The 21,945-nt window shown below is 56.9% G+C and overlaps 1 protein-coding gene across 1 annotated transcript; it reads left to right on the top strand.

Moving 5' to 3' along the window:
- Nucleotides 1-743: 743 nt before the first annotated feature.
- On the top strand, nt 744-1,366 carry RPLP1 (ribosomal protein lateral stalk subunit P1). The gene is made up of 2 exons (XM_060175700.1): nt 744-933; nt 1,059-1,366. The coding sequence occupies exons 1-2, from the start codon at nt 862-864 to the stop codon at nt 1,329-1,331; spliced, it is 345 nt and encodes a 114-aa protein (XP_060031683.1). The 5' UTR covers nt 744-861; the 3' UTR covers nt 1,332-1,366.
- Nucleotides 1,367-21,945: the final 20,579 nt, after the last annotated feature.

Below are 21,945 nucleotides of genomic sequence, written 5' to 3'. Positions count from 1 at the left end.
CGTCCTCGCGACTGTTTCGCGGCCCGGTGCCGGCGGTGCGGGGACGGAGCCGGGACGTGGGGCCTGGGCGGGAGCCTGTCTGCGCCGCCCCGATGCTGCCTCCCCGGGGCCTGGGCGCAGCGTCTGGAGGACTGGCGGCTGCCGGGGTCGCGGGTTCGATCCCCGGGAGCTCGGAGCCGGCAGTGCCGCAGGTCTGAGAAATCCCCGGAGTAGCGTCTCGCCCCCGGCTGCGGCCTCCGGTCCGACCAGTGGCGCCGGGGCTCCGGGACCGGGACGACCCACCGAACGGAGCGCCCGCTCAACGCCTCTACCCGAACCGCAAAGACGAGCGCTCAAGCCCCACGCCAATTGGGTAGCGCTTCCGGGTGGCGCGCGAGCACTTCCCGAGATATGCCCCGGCGTTTCCGGCGGGTCCCGGCAGCCGCTCCGCCTCTTCCGTCAGTCGCGGACGCCGATTGGCCCAGAGCAAGAAATAAAAAGTGCGGCTGCGCCACTTGTTTCGTCCCGCCTTTTCCGCCAGTCGGGACCTCCCATTGGTCAGTGCCGCAGACAACCCTCTCCCATGGGTCCTCGCGCGGGTCGCCACTTCCGCCAGATACGAGCGCTGATTGGTCCCTTTGGGGCGTTGGAGCCGCTTCACTTTGATTTCAATTCTCGCGTTAGCGCACAAATCCCGCCCTTTCCGCCGGAAGCTCGCTCCGATTGGCCGCCGCCGTCGTTATATGAGCCTGCGCGCGCCCCTCGCGTCCCCTTTCCTCCGCCGCCGCCAAGGTGCTCGGTCCTTCCGAGGGAGCTAAGGCCGCGTTGGGGTGACACCCTCACTTCACCCGGCGACTAGCACCGCGTGTGGCAGCCCGCGCCATGGCCTCCGTCTCCGAGCTCGCCTGCATCTACTCGGCCCTGATCCTGCACGACGACGAGGTCACCGTCACGGTGAGCGCCGCGGCCGCGTGGTCCCGGGCGGGGGCGGGGGCGGGAGGGGGGGCGCGGGCGGCGACCGGACACGCGGCGGCCCGACCCCGGCGGCCTCTGACGCCCGCCCGCCCGCCCGCCCGCAGGAGGACAAGATCAACGCGCTCATCAAGGCGGCCGGCGTCACCGTGGAGCCCTTCTGGCCCGGGCTGTTCGCCAAGGCGCTCGCCGGCGTGAGCATCGGCGGCCTCATCTGCAACGTGGGCGCCGGGGGCCCCGCGCCCGCCCCCGGGGCCGCCCCCGCCGGCTCCGCCGCGCCCGCCGCCAGCGCCGCGCCGGCCGAGGAGAAGAAGGTGGAGGCCAAGAAGGAGGAGTCGGAGGAGTCGGACGACGACATGGGCTTCGGGCTGTTCGACTGAGCGCCGCGCGCCGCCCAATAAAGCGCCGCCCAGCCGAGCCGAGCCTCGTGTCCGCGTGTCCTCCTGCGGCGCCGGGGGGGGGGGCGGGGACCGACGGACCGCTGCCTCTACCTGCCGTGCGGGCCGGGGGTGTGAGTGAGTGTGTGTGTCTGTGAGTGAGAGAGAGTGTGTCAGAGAGAGTCTGAGAGTGTGTGTGTCTGTGAGAGTGTGTGTGTGTGAGAGTGTGTGTGTATCTGAGTGAGAGAGAGTCTGAGAGTGTGTGTGTGTGAGAGTGAGTGAGTGTGTGTGTCTGTGAGTGAGAGAGTGTCTGTGAGAGTGTGTGTGTGTCTGAGAGTGTGTGTGTATCTGAGTGAGAGAGAGTCAGAGTGTGTGTGTGTGAGAGTGAGTGAGTGTGTGTGTCTGTGAGTGAGAGAGTGTCTGTGAGAGTGTGTGTGTGTCTGAGAGTGTGTGTGTATCTGAGTGAGAGAGAGTCAGAGTGTGTGTGTGTGAGAGTGAGTGAGTGTGTGTGTCTGTGAGAGTGTGTGTGTGTCTGAGTGAGAGTCTGAGAGTGTGTGAGTGAGAGTGTCAGAGAGAGGCTGAGAGTGTGTGTGTCTGAGTGAGAGTGTGTGTGTCTGAGTGAGAGAGAGTCTGAGAGTGTGTGTGTGTCTGAGAGAGAGTGTGTGTGAGTGTGTGCGCGCCGGCGGGGACCGGGCACGGAGCACCGAGCGCGCAGCTCCGGGCGCTGAACTCGCAGGTCCCTCGCACCCGGAGCCTCTGCCTCAGCGGCCCCGGTACCCGCGTGCTCAGCCCACTGCTGCTGCGGCTCGAACCCGGGGCCCCCAGCCGCGGCCCCTCTGCCCCGTCTCTGTAACCGGCGGGCGGACAGACGGACGGACAGCCGTGTGCGGACTGCGGGGGCAGCAGGACGACCGCTCTCGGGCCGGGCCTCTTCCTGGCCGCGGGCACAGGGCGGCGCGGGGTCGGCGGAGACCGTCCTGCCCGAGGCTCCGGGTTCCAGCGCAGCCCCGCCGCGTCCTGGGCCCACAGCTGCCGCTGAGCAGGGACCGCCCTTAGGATCCGGGTTCGAGGCCCGGCTCCCCACCTGCAGGGGCGTCGCTTCCCAGGCGGTGAAGCAGGTCTGCAGGTGTCTCTTTCTCTCCCCCCTCTGTCTTCCCCTCCTCTCTCCATTTCTCTCTGTCCTATCCGACAACAGCAACTACAATAAAACAAGGGCAACAAAAGGGAATAAAGAGAAAAAATGACAGACATGGGCTGGCAAAATAGCTCACCTGGACAGTGTGCCTGCTTTGCCGGGTGCGTGCAACCCAGGTGGGAGTCCAGCGCCTGCCGCCCTGGAGGGAGCCCCAGTCCTGTGGTCTCCGTCTCAGAAAAAGTCACCCGAGTGGTGAAGCCCTGGTGACTGACTGCCAAGACGGACAGACAGACGCCAGAGAGGGACTCGGGCCCCTGGGCCTGAGCCGCAGCCACTGAGCTGTCCTCCCCTGCGTCGCCCGTGCACCTCGGCCCTCTCCCAGCTGCCGCCGCCCTGCCTGCAGGCTTGCCGGTGTTGGCTGAGGGACCAGCCAGGGAACTGCTTCCTGCTAAGGAGCCAGCCCCACAGGCCAGGCCAGGCCGAGGGCCGTGTGCGCCCCGCCGGGTGTGGGCCTTGCCCGCGGGCCCCTGCGTGTCTCTCCTCTGCCGAGTGAGGCCGCACTGCTGGGCAGGGTCAGGCCCGCACTCGCGTGTGAGAGAGACGGATGGACGGCAGGCCGCCACACAGACACCCCCACCTGCTCCCCAGACCCCGCCTGCCCCTCCATCACCGAGTGAGACAGGGAGACACACCTCAGCCCTGCACCCATGGACTTCGCCCACCCCTGTGGTGTCAGGGCTGAAACCCAGGACCTTGAGCTTGGTGAGGCGGCTACCCTACCAGCTGAGCTACATCCAGACCCCAGGCCACAACCTTTACAGCGAGACCCAGCAAGCTGCAGGCAGGGGTGCGGTGGGGGTAGCTGCAGGCAGACAGGGCGCGGGGACCCCCGCAGGGAAGGCTCTGTGCAGAGGAGGGGGCTGGGGGCCTGCAGAATGGAGGGACTCGGCCTGCTGGGGACACCTCCCTTGGTGGACTTTTAATTTACTTGAAAAATAATTTTATTTGTTATTAATAGTGTGTTACAAGTCTGTAATATTACAGCGCACACACCCATCACCAAGCTTCTGTATCCCCACCCTCTCGGCTGCCAGAGATAGCCATAGGTCTTACTTGATAAAATTTAAAAATTTTTATTCCCTTTTGTTGTCCTTGTTGTTTTATTGTAGTTATTATTGTTGCTGGATAGGACAGAGAGAAATGGAGAGAGGAGGGGAAGACAGACGGGAAGAGACAGACACCTGCAGACCTGCTTCACCGCCTGTGAAGCGACTCCCCTGCAGGTGGGGAGCCGGGGCTCGAACCCGGATCCTTATGCCGGTCTTTGCATTTCATGCCACATGCGCTTAACCCGCTGTGCTACGGCCTGACTCCCTAAAAATTTTAGTAGTGCTATTATTATGCCTAAGAAGATTACCAACAATCTTCCTTCTGTGTGTGTGTGTGTGGTGGCCACGCTGATCCTAGGGCCGTGCATGACAGTGCAGACAGTCTGAGCTGGCTCTCTGGTTCTCTCTCTTTACTAAGGGGATTAGTGGTGTACAGTAAATACAGTTGATAATACATTTGTAACCTTTCTCTCTCTCCCTCTCCCAATCACCAGAGCACTGCTCAACTCTGATATATGGTGGTGCAGAAGATTGAACCTGGGACTTTGCAGCCTCAGGCATGACAGTCTCTTTGCAGAACCATTATGCTGTCTACTCCTCCCCCGCAATGTGTAACATTTCTCAGTTTTCTGCAAAACACTCTCCCTGCCCAGCCTAGGTCCTCCCGACCTGAAAGCCTCCCACCAAGTCCCTTACTTTGGGACAAGACACCAGTCCCAGTCAAGTCCTGCTTTGTGTTTCCTTCTGTTCTTAGCTCTCCGATTCTCTACGTTCATCCTCCAGGAACTTGTGCAATGACGTGATCTAAGTCAGACGCAGGCCAGAAGCTGAGCTGAGCAGAGCGCCCCTCTGGTCGCCGTGGTGCTGGGCGAGCCAGGCGCGCGGCATGGAAGTCTGGTGGTCCACCGTCACCTTTTGGCTTTTTGTTATTTATTTGAAAAGTAGATGTTTGGGGGGGCTGGGTGGTGGCGCACCTGACTGAGCGCGCATGTCACAGGGCACAAGGACCCAGGTTTGAGTCCCCGGTCCTCACCTGCAGGGGGAAAGCTTCACAAGTGGAGAAGCAGGGCTGCAGGTGTCTCTCTGTCTCTCTTCCTTTCTATCCCCCCTCCCTCTTGATTGCTGACAGTCTCTATCCAGTAAATAAGTAAAGATAATAAAAAGTTTTAAAAGAAAAGGAAAGTAGATGTTGCTTTATTTTATAAAGAGAGAGAGACAAACACACCCATCCAGAAAGACCTGTGTACACCTGTGTTCCTAGCAGCACAATTTGTAATAGCCAAAACCTGGAGGCAACCCAGGTGTCCAACAACAGATGAGTGGCTGAGCAAATTGTGGTCTAGATACACAATGGAATACTACTCAGCTGTAAAAAATGGATACTTCACCGTTTTCAGCCCATCTTGGATGGACCTTGAAAAAATCATGTTGAGTGAAATAAGTCAGAAACAGAAGGATGAATATGGGATGATCTCACTCTCAGGCAGAAGTTGAAAAACAAGGTCAGAAGAGAAAACACAAGTAGAACCTGAACTGGAACTGGTGTGTAGCACCAAAGCAAAAGACTCTGGGGTGGGTGAGGGGGTCCTGGAAAAGGATGACAGAGGACCTAGTGGGGGTTGTATTGTTATGTGGAAAACTGAGAAATGTTATGCGTGTACAAACTATTGTATTCACTGTCGACTGTAAAACATTAATCCCCCAATAAAGAAAAAAATAATAAAAAAGTAAAAAGAGAGCGAGAGAGACCAGGTCTCTGCTTAGCTTATGGTGCTAAGACTTTGGAGCCTCAGGCAGGAAAGTCTTTTGAAGAACTACGGTGCTGTCTCCCAGCCTTCTTATGGCCTTTTATGATTTACTTATGTTTAAAATAAAATATAAATGTATTTATTTTAATAAGAGAGACTAGAGCCCTGCAGAGATCTGGCTGATGGTGCTGGGCATTGAACCTGGGACCACAGAGCTTCAGGAAGGAGGGTTGTTTGCAGAACCACGATGCCGCTGTCCCCCTCCTCGGCCACCTCCCCTGGCTGGGTGGCCTTGCAACACCCTGGGACCCTCAGCCCATCTGCCAAGTCACCTCCTGGGGTCCTGGAGGGTCCAGGAGGGTCTTCACACAGACGTGGCTTCAGGGGGAGTCTCCCCCCCCAAAGGAGGGGCTTCCCGTGTCTCAGGAGGGAGGGAGGTTCCTTTGTGAGGCCTTGGCCCAGGCTGCCAGCCGGAGTAATCTCAGCTCCAGGGCCCAGCTGATGACAGGACCTGCTGGTGGCCCCCGTCCCTGTCCTGTCCCCGTCCCTCCCGGCTCCCTGTCCCGTTTCTTCCTCCTGCTCTTCCAGGGTGCTGACCCCGCTCCCGGGTGACCCTCCTGCCCTGTGCCCCCAGGGCTGCCCCCCCCCTCAGATGAGGCTCAGCCCAAGTCTGTCACCTCCTTGGCCTGAACACGATGCTGCCACCCCCCCCCCCCAGGGTCCTGTGACACTGAGGACACCTGACACCCAGCCGTGTTGTTTTCCCTGTGAACCCCCGGGTGCCCGAGGGACTGGCCTGGGCTGAACCCACGGGCTGCAGATGGGCAGGGTTATAGGCGACGAGGGTGACACGCCCCAGTGAGCCCCGAGTCCCCTGAAGGTGAGGAACAGGGGACACGCTCTATACCCCTGGGGACAAGGCACAGAGGCCGGTGAGCTGCTGAGGGACTTCTCAGGCGGCCTGGCCCACCTCCACCCCAGCCATGGCCACTGTCCTCTCCCCATAGCTGCTGTCACCTCCCCATAGCTGCTGTCACCTCCTCCATAGCTGCTGTCACCTCCCCATAGCTGCTGTCACCTCCTCCATAGCTGCTGTCACCTCCTCATAGCTGCTGTCACCTCCTCATAGCTGCTGTCAACTCCCCATAGCTGCTGTCACCTCCCCATAGCTGCTGTCACCTCCCCATAGCTGCTGTTACCTCCCTGCTGCTGTCACCTCCCCATAGCTGCTGTCACCTCCCTGCTGCTGTCACCTATCTGCTGCTGTCACCTCCCCATAGCTTCTGTCACCTCCTCATAGCTGCTGTCACCTCCCCATAGCTGTTGTCAACTCCCCATAGCTGCTATCACCTCCCCATAGCTGCTGTCACCTCCCTGCTGCTGTCACCTCCCCTGCCCCCTTCCCATGGTGTCACCTCCCCTCTGACTGGTATCGACTCCCCTGATTGGGGGCTGAGCCTGACATTCCTGAGACCACCACCATCACCATGACAACCTAATATCACCACCGTTATCATCACCACCATCACTATGACAACCACTAATCACCATCACCATGACGACCACTGTATCACCACCACCACCATGACCACCACCACCACCACCACCATGGAGGTGAAGAATCTTAGTCCTGGTCACCGGGCTCTGCCAGCTTGTCTGAGCTTCCTCCTCAGCGTCTGTGAGGCTGGGACACTCAGCTCTGTCCCTGAAGGCAGGTGACACGCTGAGGCCGCCTCCTGTCCGCTCTGCCCCGCTGAAGCTCCCGGTCCCCCACGTGACCTCCTGACTTGGGCTCCCTGGGGCCCCTCCCCTCCCGCCCCTGGAGCTGGAGCGGGGCCTCCGCTGCCCTCAGCCTCCTGGGCATCCGCCAAGCCCCACACGGGCGCAGGGAGCAGCTTCAGACCCTGCCAGGCCCCCTGACTCCAGAACCTTGTCTAGGGGCCGGGCTCAGCCCTGAGCAGGCTGTTCCGGTGGGCGCCCTGCCCTCAGCTCTCGGGCCTGAGCCCCCCGCACACCCTCTGCCCTCTGTGCTGGCGGTGGAGGTGACAGTGGTAATGGTGGTCTCAGGACCCGGGGGCAGTGTGGGGGGCTCTGTGCCAGGCTCAACTGCCAGCTGGGGGAGGTGACCCCAGTCAGGGCGAGGTGACTCCAGCCAGGGGAAGATGACATGGGGGGAGAGGTGACAGCAGTTGCGAGGAGGTGACATCCTGCCACCGCTACCTCCACCTCAGGGTGTGAGGCGGTCTCCTGGAGGCTCCGGATTCATCCCCCACCCCGCCTCCCCAGACACACGGCCCCATCTGTCCCTCCTGTGTGGCTGGGCCAGGAGGCAGGCTGCCCGTCCCCAGGAGCGGGGCTCCCCTAGCTCACGCCTTCCCCCACGCCCACACCACGTCCCCCTGCGTGGCGGGGCGGCCTGTGTGACATCTGTGCCGGAGTGGGGGCCTGAGTCACCGCACGGCCCCTGGGCCTCTCTCTGGCAGAGGGTCACCCCGTCGGGGACAATGTGGATGCTCCCAAAATGCCACTAGGCCTCGTCCTTCCCGGCTCCAGAACCAGCCAGGGATCCTACTGCTTCTGGGATGGTGCCCGGCTCTGGGCTCCCGGCTCCCACGGTGCCCCGCAATCTGCTCTCCCCTCCACCCACACTCACTCCTTCCCTCCCAGGGCTTCCCTTTACAAGGACAGACACACACACAGACACAGACAGACAGACAACAGATACACACAGACACACAGATACAGACACACAGACACAGACAGACAACAGACAGATACATAGACACTCAGACACACTAAGACACACAGACAGGTAGACACAGACAGACACACACCAGACAGATACACACACACACAGACAGACAAGACACATAGACACACAGATACACTCTGACACACTAAGACACACACCAGACAGACACACAGACACATTCAGGTACACACAGACAAGACACAGACACACACACCCCCAGCTGCTCCCAGCCCCTGGTCCCCCAAACATCTTCCTGTTCACAACCTCCACTTCTGCAGGAAGGGACCTTGCAGCCACCGGACCCACAACCAGAGGCCACAGTTGGTCTCTCTCCCCTCCCCTTTTATGGGGGCCAGGAGCTGGACGGGGGCGTCATGGAGGGTTCAGGCCCCCAGGTACCCCTGCCCACCGGGGGCCTCACTCTGCTCTGCGCACCCCCCAGGGCCAGGACGCAGGACAGGGGTCCCGAGGGTGCCCTCTGGGTGCAGACTGGGCCTGGCAGGCGACCTGCTGGGGCGGGGGACATCCACTCGGCCTCCCTGTTCCCCAGTCATGAAATGAAGCCTTTGGGGGTCCAGCTGCAGCCCCTCTGTCCATTCATATTTCTCTCTCTCCCTCCCCCTTAGTCTCTCTCTCCCCATAGAAATCTGTTTCATATCAGTCTCTCTCATACCGAATTATCTATCTATCCATCTATCTATCTATCTATGTATCATCTATCATCTCCATCTCCATCTCTCTCTCCCTCATAGGAATCTCTGTGTCTTATACGAATCTTTCATATGAATCTCTCTCTCCCTTTTCTCTTACTCTCTCTCTCCCTCATACCAATCTCTCTCATACAGATCTCTCTCTCCTTCTCTCCCTCTTCCTCTCCCTCTCCCTCCCTCTCCATCTCTCTCCCTCTCCCTCCCTCTCCTTCTCCCTCTCCTTCTCCCTCTCTCTCTCCCTCTCCCTCTCTCCCTCTCTCCCTGTCTCTCTCCCTTTCTCTCTCTCTCTCTCTCTCTCTCTCTCTCTCTCTCTCGCAATGAGTAGATTCTTTTGTTTTCCTTCCAGGGTTATTGCTGGGGCTCAGTGCCTTTACACGAATCCACTGCTCCTGGAGGCTATTTTTTCCCTTTTGTTGCCCTTGTTGTTTATCATTGGTGTTGTTATTGCTGTCATGGTTGTTGGATAGGACAGAGAGAAATGGAGAGAGGAGGGGAAGACAGAGAGAGAGGAGAGAAAGACAGACACCTGCAGACCTGCTTCACCGCCTGTGAAGCGACTCCCCTGCAGGTGGGGAGCCGGGGGCTAGAACCAGGATGTTTACGCTGGTCCCTGCGTTTCACCATGTGGGTTAACCCGCTGCGCTGCCGCCTGCACCCGCCCCCCCCCCCCCCCCCCCGTAGATTCTTTTTCTCGCTCACAGAGCTGAGCCCCACAGCCAGGCCTCACGCTGTGGGCAGCTTCTAGGGCTATGCCAAAGGGCGGCGGGGAGATGCCTGCGCAGCCTCTCAGGACTGTGCCAGAAGGCCACTTCCTTCTGCCTGGGTGAGCCACCAGGGCAGGGAGAGAACTCCCCGCCGCCTGGAGGTGAGGACGGAGAGCTCAGAGCCAGGCGGCTCCAGGTGGGGGCCACCACTCTGCTCGTCCTTGGACCAGCCGCCTCTGACCCTTCGCGGAGAGCCTCTGCGTCGGTGAGGCCGGCACTGAGCACGGACTCCAGCCTGAGAAGTGTCACCTCTCCTTTCTGCTCTCCTCTGCACAGCTGTCACTGAACCCAGGCCCCAAAGGCTCTCTGACCCTCCACACCCTGCACGGTCTCCCTCCCCTCAGCTGAAGTAGTACTCTGCGCCCAGCACCCTGCACCCAGCACTCAGCAGCTGAGAACTGGGCCTGTCCCCAGCATGCTCCAGGGCAGCTCTCTGACCCCCCAGCCCCTCAGCCCCCAGCACCAGGGTGATTCCATGCCCCCAGCTGCCCCCAGCCACCTATGGCTCTGTGACTCCCCCACCGGCCCCTCTCTGCAGGCCGGGAGCTGCCCGTGCCACCCCCACCCTGCGGGCTGCCTGGTCACGGCTCCCAGCTCCTCCCCGCCTGGCAGCCCCCCTTGGTGGTTCTCTCCCCACTGGGGAGCCGTGAGGGCAGCCGGGGAGATGGGTCTGGAGTCTTTGGAGCCGGGGGGATGGACAGAGGAGCTGGACTCCCAAAAGCCAGGCTGGGGCTGTCTGCAGGGTCGGGGGGCAGGGAGACTGAGGTGAACCTGAGGCGCCCCCCAGCAGGACGCCTGCTCAGGCCCAGTCTGGACACAGGAGGGCACCCCAGGGACCCCCGTCCTGCCGGCCTGGCCCTCGGGACCCCACAGAGCAGAGTGAGGCCCCGGGGTGGGCTTTGCTGCAGGGGGGGGGGTCTGAGGGGCCCTGGGGGGAGAGGCCGGAGGCCTGGACCCTGCTGCTGCCCCGTCCGGCTCCTGCCCCCACCTGGGCAGCAGGGGCCCCTCCTGGGGGAGAGTGGACAGACTGTGGGTCTGCCTGTGGGTCCAGTGGCTGCTGGGCAGAGTCCCTCTCAAGCGCTTGGCTACGGTGCCTCCATCGGAACTCAGAGCGGAAGCTCCCGCAGCCCTCTCTCTGTCTGTCTGTCTGTCTGTCTGTCTGTCTGTCTTTCCCTGTTTTTCCTTCTCTCTTTCTCCCTCCCTCTCCTTATCATTTATTTCATTTATGATTGGATAGAGACAGACAGAAATAGAGAGGGGAGGAAGCAATGGAAAAGGAGAGAGACAGAGAGACACCTGCAGCCCTGCTTCACCACGTGTGAAGCTTCCCCCCTGCAGGTGGGGACCAGGGGCTTGAACCCGAGTCCTTGTGCACTGTGATATGTGTGCTCAACCAGGTTCACCACCACCTGCCCTCTCCCTTTCTTTCTCCCTCTCCCTCTCTCTCCTCCTCTCTCTCCCTCCCTCTCTCTCCTCCTCTCTCTCCTCCTCTCTCTCCTCCTCTCTCTCCTCCTCTCTCTCCTCCTCTCTCTCCTCCTCTCTCTCCTCCTCTCTCTCCTCTCTCTCCTCCTCTCTCTCCTCCTCTCTCTCCTCCTCTCTCTCCCTCCTCTCTCTCCCTCCTCTCTCCCTCCTCTCTCTCCCTCTTCTCTCTCCTCCTCTCTCTCCCTCCTCTCCCCCCCCCCCATTGCTGTCACAGGCTGTGGTGCCTTTTCTCCCAGAGCAGAGCTGGCCCAGGACAAACCAATGAAGCCCCATGAAGGAAGCGCCAGGCTGCAGCAGCTGGGCACGCAGTCCCCTGGGAACCTCCCCTCCCTCGCCGCACCTGGCCTCTGCAGGGGTGCCACTGTCACCCAGAGCCTTGAATAGTTTCCGACTGGCAAGAGCAGAGGGGGACTGTCAGAAACAAACCCAGGGCGGCGAGGGGTCTGGCCACCTGGTCCCCTGCCTGGGTTCTGCTCACGGTCAGAGCTGCAGGCGCCCACCCGCCGCCCACCCTCTGAGTTCCTCTCAGTGAGCCCCCCTCCCGTGCCCGCCCAGCCTGCCATGGACCCCGAAACTTTGGGCTTATTTCCAGGACCCAGGATCATGGTGGCTCACCTGCAAAAAACTCTGAGGGAGTTTAGGTCCTTGATTTTGCCACAGTCCACGCTTCACTGTGTAGAGTTGACATTTTGATATTTGAAGAGAAACATAGAGATGGGGAGAGAGAGAATAACACCCAGCTTCTCTCACTGTGCTGAGGGCTGGGTTCGAGCCTGGGTCATACTTGCCAAGGTGTGTGAGCTCCCTGTCCTACCAGCCTGCCTTTCACAAAGCCTTGTTTTGTTTTAATATATACTTTTAATATTTATTTATTTTCCCTTTTGTTGCCCTGGTTGTTAGTATTATTGTAGTTATTGGTGTCATCGTTGTTGAATAGGGCAGAGAGAAACGGAGAGAGGAGGGGAAGACAGAGAAGGGGAGAGAAAGACAGACACCTGCAGACCTGCTTCACCACCTGTGAAGCGACCCCCCTGCAGGTGGGGAGCCGGGGGCTCGAACCGGGATCCTTACGCTGGTCCTTGCGCTTTGCGCCACCTGCACTTAACCCGCTGCACCACAGAGATCTTTGTTTAAAAAAAAAAATTCAGGGCCAGGCAGTGGTGCACCTGGTTGAGCGCACACATTACAGGGCACAAGGACCCGGGTTCCAGCCCCTGGTCCCCACCTGTAAGGGGAAAGCTTTGTGAGTGATGAAGCAGGGCTGCAGGTGTGTCTCTGTCTCTCTCCTCTCTATCTCTCCTTCCCTCTCAATTTCTCTCTGTCTCTATCCAATGATAGATAAATAAAAATATTTTTTAAAAAATCTGGGGCCAAAAGTAAGAAAGCAGAAGTATACTAGAGTTTGCAGTGAGTACCTCCCTAATACTTCCTCTCCACTTTTCCAAGCTTTGGGTCCATGATTGCTCAACAAATTGTTTGGCTTTGTATGTTAACTCTCTTTTCAGTCATCAGGTTCCAGGTGTCATCAGGATGCCGGCCAGACTTCCCTGGATTGAAGACCCCACCAATGTGTCCTGGAGCTCCGCTTCCCCAGAGACCCACCCTACTGGGGAAAGAGAGAGGCAGACTGGGAGTATGGACCGACCAGTCAACGCCCGTGTTCAGCGGGGAAGCAATTACAGAAGCCAGACCTTCCACCTTCTGCATCCCACAACGACCCTGGGTCCATGCTCCCAGAGGGATAGAGAATGGGAAAGCTACCGGGGGAGGGGGTGGGATATGGAGATTGGGCGGTGGGAATTGTGTGGAGTTGTGCCCCTCCTGCCCTATGGATTTGTTAATTAATCCTTTCTTAAATAAAAAATAAATTTAAAAAAATCTGGGGCCAGGCGGTGGCGCATCTGGTCGAGTACACTTGTTACAGTGCTCAAGAACCTGGGTTCGAGCTCCCAGTCCCCACCTGCAGGGGAGAAACTTCCCGAGTGGTGAGGCAGGGCTGCAGGTGTCTCTCTGTCTCTCTCCCTCTCTATGTCTTCCTCCCCTCTCAGTTTCTCTCTGTTTCTATCCAATAATAAATAAATAAATAAAACTAAAAGGCTAAAAACATAGTTATCAAGCTTTCTCTTTCTCTTATCTGTTTTTTTCTTTTTTTGCCTCCAGAGTTATCACTGGACTCAGTGCCTGCACTACGAATCCACTGCTCCTGGAGGCCATTTTTTTTCCATTTTTGTTGCCTTGTTGTTATTGCTGTTGTTGTTGGATAGGACAGAGAGAAATCAAGAGAGTAGGGGAAGACAGAGAAAGACAGACACCTGCAGACCTGCTTCACCATCTGTGAAGCGAGAGGGGGGTGGGGAGCCGGGGGCTCGAACCAGGGTCCTTGCGCCAGTCCTTTTGCTTTGCGCCATGTGCGCTTAACCTGCTGTGCTAGTATATGCCCCCCCACCATCTATTCACTCATTTTGTGACCGCTTCCACTGTTCCTGGGGCGACTTTTAAATGAAATCATTTAAGAAGGTGATCACAGTGAGCCCGGCTGAGTCAGGCGGGTGGGACTCCGGGCTGGGCACCTGCGGCAGGTGGGCGGGTGGCAGTTCTGGGGATTTTCTGAGCAGCTGCGAGTGTGAACCCTGCCCATCACTTCCTCTGCCAGGTCAGCAGGTATCACCAGGAGCCAGGGTTCCACGGGGGCGGTGCGGCCTTCTTCTCGTCCCCTGGGACTGTAGTGGAGGTGAGGTGGGTCTTTGCTTGGCTGGGGTCCTGGGGTCTGGGGTCTGGAGGCAGGCGAGCAGCCTTTCTGGCTGTAGCTCAGAACTTGTAAAGTGGGGTTACTGCTTTATAGTCAATGCAGCCGTTGGTCTGTGTGTCACACTTGCTAGTTTTCTGCCAGACACTCTGCGTCCTCCTCCACCATCAGCACAGGACCCCACACACACACCCGAGTCCTTTACTTTGGTGCAAGACAACAAACCCAGTCCACGTCCTGCTTGTGTTTCCCCGTCTTTCTTTCTCACTCCTTGAGATCACCCCATATTCATCCTTCTCTTTTGGGCTGATCTCACGTTTCAGGATTCCTTCAAGCTCCATCCAAGATGAGGTGAAGAAGGTGAATCCTGCACTTTTCATAGCTGAGTAGTATTCCATTGTGTATCTAGACCACAACTTGCTCAGCCACTCATCTGTGGTTGGACACCTGGGTTGCTTCCAGGTTTTGGCTATTACAAATTGTGCTGCCAAGAACATATGTGTGCACAGATCTTTTTGGATGGGTGTGTTGGGTTCCTTAGGATCTATCCCCAGGAGAGGAATTGCAGGGTCATAGGGTAGGTCCATTTCTAGCCTTCTGAGAGTTCTCCAGACTGTTCTCCACAGAGGTTGGACCCATTGACATTCCCACCAGCAGTGCAGGAGGGTTCCTTTGACCCCACAGCCTCTCCAGCATTTGCTGCTGTTCCCTTTTCTGATGTGTGACATTCTCACAGGAGTGAAGTGGTATCTCATTGTTGTCTTGATTTGCATTTCTCTGACCATCAGAGACTTGGAGGGTTTCGTTCGTTTGTTTGTTTACTAGAGCCCTGCTCAGCTCTGGCTGAGAGTGGTGGTGGGAAATTGAACCTGGGACTTTGAAGCCTCAGTCATGAAGATCTCTTTGCATAACCATAACCATTATGCTGTTTACCCTGCCCTGGAACATTTTTCATATGTTTGTTGGCAGGCCAATTTTTTTCATTCTAAAAATCAGAGAGAGAGAGAGAAAGGAGGAGGAAGAGAAACCCCACAGCACCGCTCCACCATCCATGGAGCTGGCCCGTTTATGCTCTAGGCTGATGACAGGAACAATGAGAGACGTCAATTTCTGTGACCACGTGGTGGTGCACCTGGCCAAGCACAGGTCACAATATGCCAGGACCCGGGTTCAAGCCCCCTGGTCCCCACCTGCAGGGGAAAGCTTCTCTAGTGGTGGAGCAGGGCTGCAGGTGTCTCTCTTCAAATCCCCATCCCTCTCAGTTTCTGGCTGTCTCTGTCTACTAAACAAATAAAGATAATTGAAAAAGAGAGAGAGAGAAGACAGCTGTAGGGAGACCAGGCAGATGCGCGGAGCCCAGCTAGAGAGAGCTTGAGAGGCCGCGGAGATGGGGCTGCCCCAGCACAGACACCCAGGTATTCTGGGGACGTGGTACCAGCTCCAGGAACTTCCAGAAGATTCTGGGTAGCTGGAAAGCAGCCCCATGGGGCGCAGAGGGCCTCTCAAGCAGTGAGGGAGACAGAATGTGTCAGCCCTCCACCCCCGCCTCTAGGAAGCCTCAGAGGACTGTTAGTACCGCACACCAGAACCCCGCACGCAGCCACAGCTGAAGAGAACACGGGACGTGCGCAGGTCAGCAGGGCTCGGTGACGCCTCTCCGGGAAAGAGCTCTGGCAGAACCCACAAAGGAAACGGCCACCAACAAGCGCCCAGACACGGGTCAGAAAAGTGACAGTGGAAAGAAGTCGGCGAGGACTGGAGGAAAACGTTCGCAACAGATCTGGCAGAGATCCCTCTCCTTAGAGTAGAATGAGCCTCTACAAAGCTTGAGAAATCCCCAACATCCAACAGAAAAAAGCGAGAAAGGGTGAACGAGTAACGGGGGGGGGGGGGGTTCGTGAAGGTCCAGCTGCTGGCCACAGAGCCCGCCCAGGACGGACCCCGGCCATGTGCTAAGTGCCCGGGACTTGAAGTGCGGAGGACTTGAAACCCTCTGTGACAAAGTCAGTTTCTCGGGGGTCGGGCGGGGGCGCAGCGGGTTAAGCGCACGTGGCACAAAGCACGAGGACCGGCGTCAGGATCCCGGTTGGAGCCCCGGCTCCCCACCTGCAGGGGAGTCGCTTCCCAGGCGGTGAAGCTGGTCTGCAGGTGTCTGTCTTTCTCTCCCCCTCTCTGTCTTCCTCTCCTCCATTTCTCTCTGTCCTGTCCAACAACGACGACATCAATAACAACAACAATAATAAAACAACAAGGGCAACAAAAGGGAAAATAAATAATTTTTTTAAAAGAATTCTAAAAAAATCTTTCTAAAAAAAGAGTTTTGTTCCGGTCTGTCTGTGAGGTCTCCTGTGTGCCTCTCTGTGAAGCATCTTGGTTGTCTTCGAGGTGTCCCACGACACCCACGTAACTTACCCGTCTGCTATGCCCTCGTGGTCTGCCGCCCGGGAAACCTCACTGGCACGAGGCCTTTGCACTCTTGCCCTGGGAGCCGTTCAGACCGCCCCAGACGATGTTATCCGTGTTGCTTTGGCCATGAACATACTTACGAAAACTCAGAGAAGGAGACCCCTTTGTTTAAATACATGTATTTTTTGCTTACTATTTTTCTTTTTTTTACACTTTAAAATATTTTTATTTATTTATCATTGGATAGAGATAGAGAAATCGAGAGAGAAGGAGGAGACTGAGAGGGAGAGAGACAGAGACACCTGCAGCCCCGCTTCACCGCAAATACAGCCTCCCCCCTGCAGGTGGGGACAGGGGGTTGAGCCAGAGTCCTTGTGCCACCACCCAGCCCCGCTTAAACTATTTTCTTTATTCCTTTCCTGGTGCTCCAAGCTGCCTTTTTTTTTTTTTTTTTGTCACTTTTGTGTTTTCTTTATATTCCTGGAGCTACAGAAAGAGCGGTCTCTGGATGTGGTGAGGGCGGGACTTGAACCTGCAGACTCTGAAATCTCAGGTGTGCAGGTTTGGTGCGTGGCTGCCTCACCCCAGCCCTGCCTTTGTGTTTCCTCTGGAGATTCTCGGGTGTTCTTGTGGTGCAGAAACACTATAAACACATTTTCTTAGTTCCCCTCACTGTGTAAATGTCATTTCCCCCCTCTTTTGAAGACTGCATTTGCTGAGTACAAGTTTCTGATTTGACATATTTTTTATTTTTATTTTTTAAAGATGTCTTTTTATTTTTTATTATCTTTATTTATTTTATAGAGACATCCAGAAATCAAGAGGGAGGTAGAGAGGGAGAGAGACAGAGAGACACCTGCAGCCCTGCTTCACCACTCTCAAAGCTTTCCTACTGCAGGTGGGGACCGGGGGCTCAAACCTGGGTCCTTGCGAACTGTAACATGGGCGCTCAACCAGGTGTGCCACCACCTGGCCCTTGTTTTTATTTATTTTTTTAATTTAATTTTTATTTTTCCCCTTTGTTGCCCTTGTGACTTTATTATTTTTTTTAATATTGATGTATTTACTTTATGAAAGAGAAAGATACAGAGCCCAGAGCCCTGCTCAGCTCTGGCTGACGGTGGAGCTGGGGATTGAACCTGGGACCTCAGAGCCTTAGTCAGGAGAGTCTGTGCAGAAGCATTGTGCTGTCTTCCCGGCCTGGCTATCTGCTTCTTTTCCTTGAACACTTGTGAAAAAGACCTTAGGAGCCCTTGGGGTCCGCCTGAGCACCCCCTCTCCCAGAGCCCGGGCCCGTCACTGGAACTCAGCCGTGTAGACAGCACCCTCCCGGCGACCCACGGCTGGGGCACAGAACTGAGGGCCTCCTGCTTCTCCTGCTTCTCCAGGGCCCTCTCTGCCCGGGAGCTCGAGAGCTCGCCTTCTGCTGCCCCCTGAGCGTCTCTGCGTCTCTGGAGCCTGTGTGGGTGCTGGGGGCAGGCCCAGGCCTTGGACTGCGTCTGTCTGTCTGTCTGTCTCCCGCTCACTTTCCTGACCTCATGTCTGTCTGTCTCCTGCTCACTTTCCTGACCTCATGTCTGTCTGTCTCCTGCTCACTATCCTGGGCCTTGTTTGTGTCTGTCTGTCTCCTGCTCACTATCCTGGGCTTTGTGTCTGCCTGCCTGTCTGTCTGTCTCCTGCTCACTTTCATAGACCTCATGTCTGTCTGTCTGTCTCCAGCTCACTTTCCTGGGCCTTGTTCATGTCTGTCTGTCTACTGCTCACTATCCTGGGCTTTGTGTCTGCCTGCCTGTCTGTCTGTCTCCTGCTCACTTTCCTGGGCTTTGTGTCTGTCTGTCTGTCTGTCCCTGCTCACTTTCCTGGGCTTTGTTTCTGTCTGTCTGTCTGTCTCCTGCTCACTTTCATGGAACTCATGTCTGTCTGTCCGTCTCCAGCTCACTTTCCTGGGCCTTGTTCATGTCTGTCTGTCCACTGCTCATTTTCCTGGGCTTTGTGTCTGTCTGTCTGTCTATCGCCTGCTCACTTTCCTGGGCTTTGTGTCTGTCTGTCTGTCTGTCTGTCTGTCTCTTGCTCACTTTCCTGGGTCTGAGCCAGCCGTGGCTGAGGGAGCCATGGCCACCTGCCTGAGGGCTGTTGATGGGATGGCCTGTGGCAGTTTCTCTGAGAGCCTCAGCCTGTGGGCGGGCAGGAAGAACCAGGTTCCCCCAAAGGCCCCAGGAGGGGCGTCTCACCAGCCCCTTCCCCTCCTCCCCTCCTCCCTCTCTCCCTTCCGCATTCCCCCTCCCCACTCCTCCCTGCCTGCTTCCCAGGCCTCCCTGGGGTGCCTCAGGCTCTGAGCGGGGGAGGGAGCTGGTTCTCTGACTGCTGACTGGGCCCAGCCGAGGGAAGGTTCTAGAATGGAGGGGCTGGCGCACCTGGCTAAGCGCACGTGTTACAGGGCACAAGGACCCGGGTTTAAGCCCTCAGCCCCCACCTGCAGGGGGAAATCATGAGTAGCGGAGTGGGGCTGCAGGTGTCTCTCTGTCTCTCTCCCTCTCTATCTCCCCCTCCGCCTCAGTGTCTCTCTGTCTCTATCCAGTAATAACTATAAATCAAAAGTAATAGTAATAAGGCAGGTTCTGGAATGGGTGCCTTTTCCCGGCCGGGTTGTGTGGCTCCAGGATGCCCATCTGCCCGAGACCACCAGGCCTGTAGGGCGCCTTCCACGGCCCAGCACCCGGGGCTCTGCGTGGGGCCTGTATGTTTGGGTGTCGAGGTCTGTCTGCGGGTGCCCTCTGCCCCCGGTGGCACTGAGGGGAGCCTGGCCATCGTGAGCCGTGGCAGAGCCCTCGATGAGCGCACACGTCACCATGCTCAAGGACCCAGGTTCCAGCCCCAGTCCCCACCTGCAGGAGGAGGCTTCATGAGTGGTGGAGCAGGGCTGCTCCCTCCCCTCCCCTCCCCTCCCCTCCCCTCCCCTCCCCTCTTCTCCCCTCTTCTCCTCTCCTCTCCTCCTTCTCCCTCTCTCTCCCTTTCCCCTCTCCCCTCCCATCTCTCTTTCCCCTCTCTCTCCTCTCTCTCCATACTCTCTCATCTTTTCTTTCTCCTTCTCCCTCCTATCTCTCTTCCCCCCTCTCTTCCTCTCCTCTCTCTCTCATCTTTTCTTTCTCCCCTCCCATCTCTCTTCCTCTCTCATTTTTTCTCTCTCCCCCTCACTCCCCTCTGCCCTCTCTCTTCCTTTCTCTCTCCTCTCTCTCATCTTCCTCTCTCCCCTCCCATCTCTCTTCCCCATGTCTTTTTTCTCTCTCTCTCTCTTTCATCTTTTATCTCTCCCTCCCCTCCCATCTCTCCCCCCCTCTTTTCTCTCTGTCTCTCCCCTGTGATCCAGGCTTGAGCCACGTCACACTGGTGGGACAGGATTCCATCCTGGGGCCTCAGGCCTGGCAGCCCAGCTCTGCCCCTGAGCCGTCGGCCTGGCCTGTTGTTTCTCTCGTGTACTTGTGTTTTCTCTTCTGATCTTGTTTTTCAACTTCTGCCTGAGAGTGAGATCATCCCATATTCATCCTTCTGTTTCTGACTGATTTCACTTAACATGAATTTTTCAAGCTCCATCCAAGATTGGCTGAAAACGGTGAAGTCACCATTTTTTACAGCTGAGTAGTATTCCATTGTGTATCTAGACCACAACTTGCTCAGCCACTCATCTGTTGTTGGACACCTGGGTTGCTTCCAGGTTTTGGTTATTACAAATTGTGCTGCTAAGAACATATGTGCACACAGATCTTTTTGGATGGGTGTGTTGGGCTCCTTAGGATCTATCCCCAGGAGGGGAATTGCAGGGTCATAGGGTAGGTGCATTTCTAGCCTTCTGAGAGTTCTCCAGACTGCTCTCCACAGAGGTTGGACCCATTGACATTCCCACCAGCAGTGCAGGAGGGTTCCTTTGACCCCACACCCTCTCCAGCATTTGCTGCTGTTCCCTTTTCTGATGTGTGACATTCTCACAGTTCCCCCCCTCCCCCCTCTCCCCCTTCTCCCCCGTCTCCTCCCCCTCCCCCTCCCTGCCAGGATGTGGCCCCGTGACAGCTGTGGTGTAAGGCAGTGGTTTTCAGCTGACAGGAAGCCCCCTGAGTCACTGTCACCTCAGCCACTCAAGGGGGCAGGGGACGCTCCCCGCCAGCCCACACCCAGGACCCGGGTTCAGGCCAGGCCAGCTCAGGGGTGGAGTGGGGACCCCCGTGCTGACGCTCCTTGACGAGCCGGGTCTCTGGGCGAGGGGAGGCCTGGAAGGCTGATGCCTGGGGACCCACCCGCTCCCCTCTGAGTGTGGGGCTCCGCTTGCTGGGCCCCAGGTGCGGGCAGGGACCCGGGGCACCGGCTGCCACGGTCAGTCACACTGAGGCCAAAGAAAGCGACAAGGAGTGGGGGGCAGAGGCGGTGGTTCAGCGGGCAGAGTGCAGGGCTTGCTGCTGCCTGAGGCTCCTGCTTCACCCCCTGGCCTGGCTGAGCCCTGGCTTCTTGCTGTCCCCTGGGCAGGGACTCTCTCTGCACAAGACTTAAAAAAAAAGAGGGCTGGGGTTCTGCACAGGGGTTCTGCAGAAGACTCTCCTGCCCGCGGATCCAAGGTCCCTGGTTCAGTCCCCAGCAGCACCATCAACCAGAGCTGAGCAGGGTCCTGGGGAGGAAATAATAATAATAATAATAATAAGGCAGGGGAGATAGCATAATGGTCCTCAAACAGACTCTCCTGCCTGAGGCTCTAGGGTACCAGGTTCCATCCCCTGTACCACTATCAGCCAGAGCTGAGCAGGGCTCTTAGGAAAATAATAATAATTAATAAAATAATTATTAATAATAATTATATAAGGCAGGACAGACAACATGGTGGTTCTGCAAAATGAGTCTCCTGCCTGAGGCTCTGAGGTCCCAGGTTCAGTCCTCAGCACCACCATCAGCCAGAGCTCAACAGGGCTCTGGGTAAAATAGTGGTGATAATGATAATAATAATAAGGTAGGGGACACATGATGATGGTTCAGCAAAAAGACTCTCCTGCCTGAGGCTTTGAGGTCCCAGGTTCAGTCCTCAGCACCGCCATCAGCCAGAGGTCAGCAGGGCTCTGGGCTGTCTTTCTCAGTGTATATTTCTCTCATTAAAACAAAACTAATAAAATATACTCAAAAATAGAGGATGTGTGTGTATGTGTGTGTATGTATGTGTGTATGTGTATGTATATGTGTGTCTGTGTGTATGTGTGTGTATGTGTGTGTATATGTGTGTCTGTGTATGTGTGTGTATGTGTGTATGCATGTATGTATGTATGTGTGTGTATGTATGTGTGTGTGTGTATGTGTGTATGTATGTGTGTATGTGTGTATGTGTGTGTATGTATGTGTATGTATGTGTGTGTCTCTGTGTATGTATGTGTGTATGTATGTGTATATGTGTGTATGTGTGTGTGTGTGTGTGTGAGAGAGAGAGAGAGGGCTGCAGTCCTGCTCGACCGCTTGTGAAGTGTCCCCCGTAGGTGGGGAGCCAGGTTTTAGACCCGTGTGTATGTGTATATCCCCAGAGTGAGCCAGCCTCGGTGGCCGAGAATTCTCAGTTAGGGAGCCAGTCCCAAGCCAATGCCACCAGGTCAGAGCCCCCGCCCCCAGCCCGCAGGCGACACCTCCCATGAGTCTCTTCCATTTGTCCATCATCCGAGGCTATGACAGCCAGGATCCGTCACCCTCAGGAGAGTCAGCCCACCTCAGGGGCCTTGAGAAGCCAAGGCCAGGGGACAAGC

This window comes from Erinaceus europaeus, chromosome 16 (assembly GCF_950295315.1).
Source record: "Erinaceus europaeus chromosome 16, mEriEur2.1, whole genome shotgun sequence".
NCBI classification, from domain to species: domain Eukaryota; kingdom Metazoa; phylum Chordata; class Mammalia; order Eulipotyphla; family Erinaceidae; genus Erinaceus; species Erinaceus europaeus.
This window is presented reverse-complemented; position numbering and strand designations above follow the sequence as displayed.

What these genes read in the sequence shown, in the direction of transcription:
- RPLP1 (XM_060175700.1), top strand. Translation starts at nt 862, where the DNA reads ATGGCCTCCGTCTCCGAGCTCGCCTGCATCTACTCGGCCCTGATCCTG. An exon ending in ACGACGAGGTCACCGTCACG is followed by an intron (nt 934 to 1,058) that starts GTGAGCGCCGCG and finishes GCCCGCCCGCAG; the next exon opens with GAGGACAAGATCAACGCGCT.